The sequence below is a fragment of the Mandrillus leucophaeus genome, unplaced genomic scaffold, assembly GCF_000951045.1.
Source record: "Mandrillus leucophaeus isolate KB7577 unplaced genomic scaffold, Mleu.le_1.0 Scaffold35, whole genome shotgun sequence".
NCBI classification, from domain to species: Eukaryota; Metazoa; Chordata; class Mammalia; order Primates; family Cercopithecidae; genus Mandrillus; species Mandrillus leucophaeus.
This window is the reverse complement of record NW_012103698.1, coordinates 981,421-986,416: the sequence shown is the minus strand read 5'-3', so window position 1 is coordinate 986,416 and position 4,996 is coordinate 981,421. Positions and strand designations below refer to the sequence as shown.

The 4,996-nt window shown below is 40.3% G+C and overlaps 1 protein-coding gene across 1 annotated transcript in view; it reads left to right on the top strand.

The window, feature by feature from the left end:
• The window catches only part of STARD9 (StAR-related lipid transfer (START) domain containing 9), a 154,945-nt gene that overhangs the window by 94,731 nt on the left and 55,218 nt on the right, over positions 1 to 4,996 (top strand). The window contains exons 10-13 of the mRNA XM_011989227.1: positions 1,330 to 1,397; positions 3,378 to 3,475; positions 3,868 to 4,077; positions 4,265 to 4,362. Of these exons, the coding sequence (XP_011844617.1) occupies positions 1,330 to 1,397; positions 3,378 to 3,475; positions 3,868 to 4,077; positions 4,265 to 4,362 (474 nt within the window). The remainder of the gene's footprint in view (positions 1 to 1,329; positions 1,398 to 3,377; positions 3,476 to 3,867; positions 4,078 to 4,264; positions 4,363 to 4,996) is intronic.

Here is a 4,996-nt window from a genome sequence, read left to right as displayed (position 1 = left end):
GTAGAGAGAAGCAGATATGCAAATTTAAAAAAAAAAAAAAAAAAAGTTAAATATATAACTACCATATGACCCAGCAATTCTACTCCTAGGTGTTTATCCAAGAGAAATATCCACAAAAAGATGTACACAAATATCCATAACTGTTATTTGTAATTACCCCCAAATGGAAACAACCCACACATCTATCAAAAGGCAAATGGATAACTATGGTAGTCCACACAGTGGAATAATAGCAGTAAAAATGAATAAACTATTGATGCATGCCTTAACATGGATGAATCTCAATTATGTACAGTGAAAAGAGCCAGACATTGTATGATTCTATTTATATGAAACACTCTGAAAAGGCAGACTTTCAGACATAGAAAGTTAAGTGATTGCTTCAAGCTGGGGATGGGAACAGAGATTGATTGCAAAGACTTGAGGGATTTGGGGATTATTTGAAACGTTCTAAAACTACATTCGGTTGATGATGTATAACATTAACAATTTCTGGTCGGTGCAGTGGCTCATGCCTGTAGTCTCAACACTTTGGGAGGCCGAGGCAGGCAGATCACCTGAGGTCAGGAGTTTGAGACCAGCCTGGCTAACATGGTGAACCCGTGTCTCTGCTAAAAATAAAAAATTAGCCGGGCCTGGTGGTGCATGCCTATAATCTCAGCTACTTGGGAGGCTGAGGCAGGAGAATCAATTAAACCTGAGAGGCAGAGGTTGCAGTGAGCTGAGATTGCGCCATTGCACTCCAGCCTGGGTAACAAGAGCAAAACTCTCAAAAAAAAAAAAAAAAATCCCAAAAATTAATTTCTAAAACAAAGTAACAAAATCCACATTGAATCAGGGTGGGGGTCAGAGTAGTTTCTTCTTGGGGGCTGGATGCCACTGAATAGAACTTATAGGGCAGTTTCTGCCCTGGCCAGGTGCTATGACTGAGGTTAGCAAGAGGCCATCAAAGGCCACCCACATGCTGTGGCTCTCTGCTAGTAAGAGTCAGAGCCCCCTGGGAGGGAGTTGAGTATTTGCGTGGTAAATTGTACTGAAATTCCTGATGCCCCTGAAAGTTATGCTCAGTGAGCTTCATGGAAGTTTGCTTAGTCTGTAAATTCTGCTGGTGTTTTTGTTTTGTTTTGTTTTTAAAGTGATGATCCAGGGCCCTATTGATTTTATCTGTCAGATATTGAGAGCTCATCTGGTTTGCATCATATTAGAATACAGATTTGTTGAGTGAATTGGATAAAAATCCAAAATATCACCTTGGTTAGAAGAACGTCTAAGGGGAAAACAATACAAATGGTTCCAAATGACAGGCTTTAAATGTGCTTTCTCCTCTAGGCAATCCTGGAGAACAACCTCCCTTCTGAAATGGCTAGCAAGATCAACCTTGTGGACCTAGCAGGCAGGTAATTAGGATTTCAAAGCTAAGGGGAATTACTCTAGTTCTTGCCTGTTTTACAGGGAATAAGCTCTTTCTTAAAAAGTTAAATATATAACTAGTTTTATACATATAAAAATATATAACTACTTTTATATTTTATAAAAATATATAAAACTCCAATCTTTTTCACATTTCAGTCATCCTGAGAATATTACAAAAGAAGCTCTTCGAATGCTAGGTCAAGAAGTTATTTTCTGGGGGCTGAAAAGTTCCTGTACATCAGGGATTCTCAATCTTGGTTGCACGTTAAATCAATCACCTGAGAACCTTTTCTTTTTTGAGACAGTCTTACTCTGTTGCCCAGGCTCCAGGCCGGAGTGCAGTGGTATGATCATGGCTCACTGTAACCCTGAACTACTGGGCTCAAGTGACCCTCCTGCCTCAGCCTCTGGAGTAGCTGGGACTACAGGCACGTGACACCACATCTGGCTTTTCTTTTTTTTTTTTTTTTTTTGTGGAGACAACATCTCATTATGTTGCCCAGACTGGCCTTGTACTCCTGGCCTTGGGTGATTTATCTGCCTCAGTCTCCCAAAGTGCTGGAATTACAAGTGTGAGCCACTGCACCTGGCCACCTGAGGACCTTTTAAAACTCCCCATATCTATACTCAGATCAGATACATCAGATTATTAGTGAGATTGTTGGGAGTGCAAGCATCAGGAGATTGTTAAAGCTGCCCAGGTGATTCTAATATATAGGAAAGATTAAAAAACCGCTGCTTTCAGTGAGGGTAACTGAATTAGTACACCTTTTCTCTTTGATTTACTATTGATTTTATTTTCTCTTTATTTAATATTGATTTCTATGCAGTTTTTTTTAAAATAAAAGTTTTAGGCTGGGCGCCGTGGCTCACGCCTGTAATCCCAGCACTTTGGGAGGCCAAGGCAGGTGGATCATGAGGTCAGGAGATCGAGACCATCCTGGCTAACACAGTGAAACCCCATCTCTACTAAAAATACAAAAAAAAATTAGCCGGGCGAGGTGGTGGGCGCCTGTAGTCCCAGGTACTCGGAAGGCTGAGGCGGGAGAATGCCGTGAACCTGGGAGGCGGAGCTTGCAGGGAGCGGAGATCGCACCACTGCACTCCAGCCTGAGCACAGAGTGAGACTCCGTCTCAAAAAAAAAAAAAAAAGTTTTACTTGGTGGTGCACATCTATAGTCCCAGCTATTCAGGAAGCTGAGGTGGGAGGTTCACTTGAGCCCAGGAGTTTGAGGCCAGCCTGGGCAACATAACAACATAGCTCAACCCCATCTCTGAAGAAAAGAAGTTTTAAAAATCTTGAAAGGTTGAGACAATACTGCCTTGTAGGTATTAGAAGGGAGCATGAATTATAATTACATATGTATTTAGAAAGAGTTAGTCTTGAGGGGGATAATGTGATCACAAGAAAGTGTAAGGTGAAATAAGGCAAATTTTCTTATTTTAAAACAGATAATTAATATGGTACAGTATTCCTTTTAGAGCTGAGTGCTGTTTGAAAGAAACTATTAGCCAGTTGGAAGTGTGAATTTAGTATTTCCTTAATATTAATATTTCCTTTAATATTAACTTAAAAAAATTCAACACTGTTGTCAGCTAATGACACAAATCCCATAAAGCTATAAATACATGAATTTAAAACAATAAAGATAGAGAAGTGAATATACCAAAAAGTCATGCTAATATCATAATTGTAAATGAGCATTACATTTAGCATAAAGTGTTCTGACAGTCAAAAACAGAAACCTAAAGAGTTATTCAATTTTTATTGCCTGAGAAGCAGAAAAAGTCCCGTTCATTACAAGATGGTAACATTTTTTTCTGGAACTGAATTCTGAAAGGAATTTATTATGTGAGTCTTTTGCAGCATGATATACAGAATAATGGATAGTATTTTTCCAACAGTATTTTAAAGATAATGTCTTTTTTGCTTTTGTTTTTGTTTCTCATTGACTGTGTTTTAGTGAAAGAGCAGACCCCAGTTACTGTAAGGACCGCATTACTGAAGGAGCCAATATCAACAAGTCCCTTGTGACTCTGGGAATTGTCATCTCCACCTTAGGTATTTTGCTGATAGGTACTAGGACTGGGAGGGAGACTTTGGAAAGTAACTCATGTTTTCATGTTGTCACAATAGGGTAGACACAGGGTTCCTTTTGGTAAGGTCACCTTCTGGTTTGGGGCAATAAAAATTGATATTTGTCCTTGGTTTTAGAGTAGAATGCTATCTTACTACCATCAGTTCTAAAAGAGGGGAGTCTAAAAAAATTATGTGGCTCAAACATTTCGTATCCTAAGTCTGAAGTCTTTAGGAATCCCTAAAATACCCTATTGTATGCAGAAAGGGATTAGGAAATATGATGGTTAAGTCTGTGTTCTCCAACCGTTGTTTTGTTTTAATATATTTGCTTCATAATTCCTTCTTTCTTCCATTTTCTTTTTTCATCTTTTAAGCCCAGAACTCCCAAGTTTTCAGCAGCTGCCAGAGCCTCAACAGCTCAGTCAGCAATGGTGGTGACAGTGGAATCCTTAGCTCTCCTTCTGGGACCAGCAGTGGAGGGGCACCCTCCCGAAGGCAGTCTTATATCCCATACCGAGACTCTGTGTTGACCTGGCTGCTGAAGGACAGCCTTGGAGGCAACTCTAAAACCATCATGGTTGCCAGTGAGTGGGATGCCAGAGCTGGATCTGTGTTGGGACTGGTACTGTATCTCAGAGAAAGGGCCATGGCCACCCAGGTTTCTCATTTTATCAGGGGTCTTATACAGCATGGGCAGTAGTATCGAGGCAAGTGAATAAGGGCTGGGATGGATGGGCTGGCATGTTTTTAAACTTTCTCCTTCTACCTCAGCGGTGTCTCCTGCACACACTAGCTACAGTGAGACCATGAGCACACTGAGATATGCATCCAGTGCCAAAAACATTATCAACAAGCCACGAGTAAATGAGGTGAGACCTTTTCAGAAGTCCTGGTCTGGTATAGTTTACACAAAGCTCTCATTTTTTTGTTCTCTTGTTGATTTCTTTCTCTTTGTACTCCCCTCAACTTTCCAGACTTGTCCTCCAAATGATGAGGGAGTAGAATTCTTTCTTGTACTGTCATCTCCTTCTCTCCTATCTCTATTGCCCTTCATTCAGTAACCTTTTATGAATAACTTATTTTAGATACTTCTCTAAGGCCTTTCCTCTTAAGATTCCTTAGTTTACCATTACCGCTCTAAGAAAGGTCATTTATTTTTTATTTTATTATTTTATTTTTAGAGACAGGGTCTCACTCTGTCACCCAGGCTGGAGTGCACTGGTGCAATAATGGCTCACTCTAAGAAAGTTCACTTAAAAATTTGTGCTTACTGCTTTTATTTTGAATTTTTGTTGATTCATTCCTGTGTTTTTGTATTTGTTTGCCTGTTTTGAGAAGGGATCTTGCTCTGTTGCCCAGGCTGGAGTGCAGTGGCACTATTGTGGCTCACTGCAGCTTCAACCTCCAGGGCTTAAGCGATCCTCCCACCTCAGCCTCCTGAGTAGCTGGGACCACAGGTGCATGCCACCACATTAGGCTAATTTTTTAAAAAAGTTTTTGTAG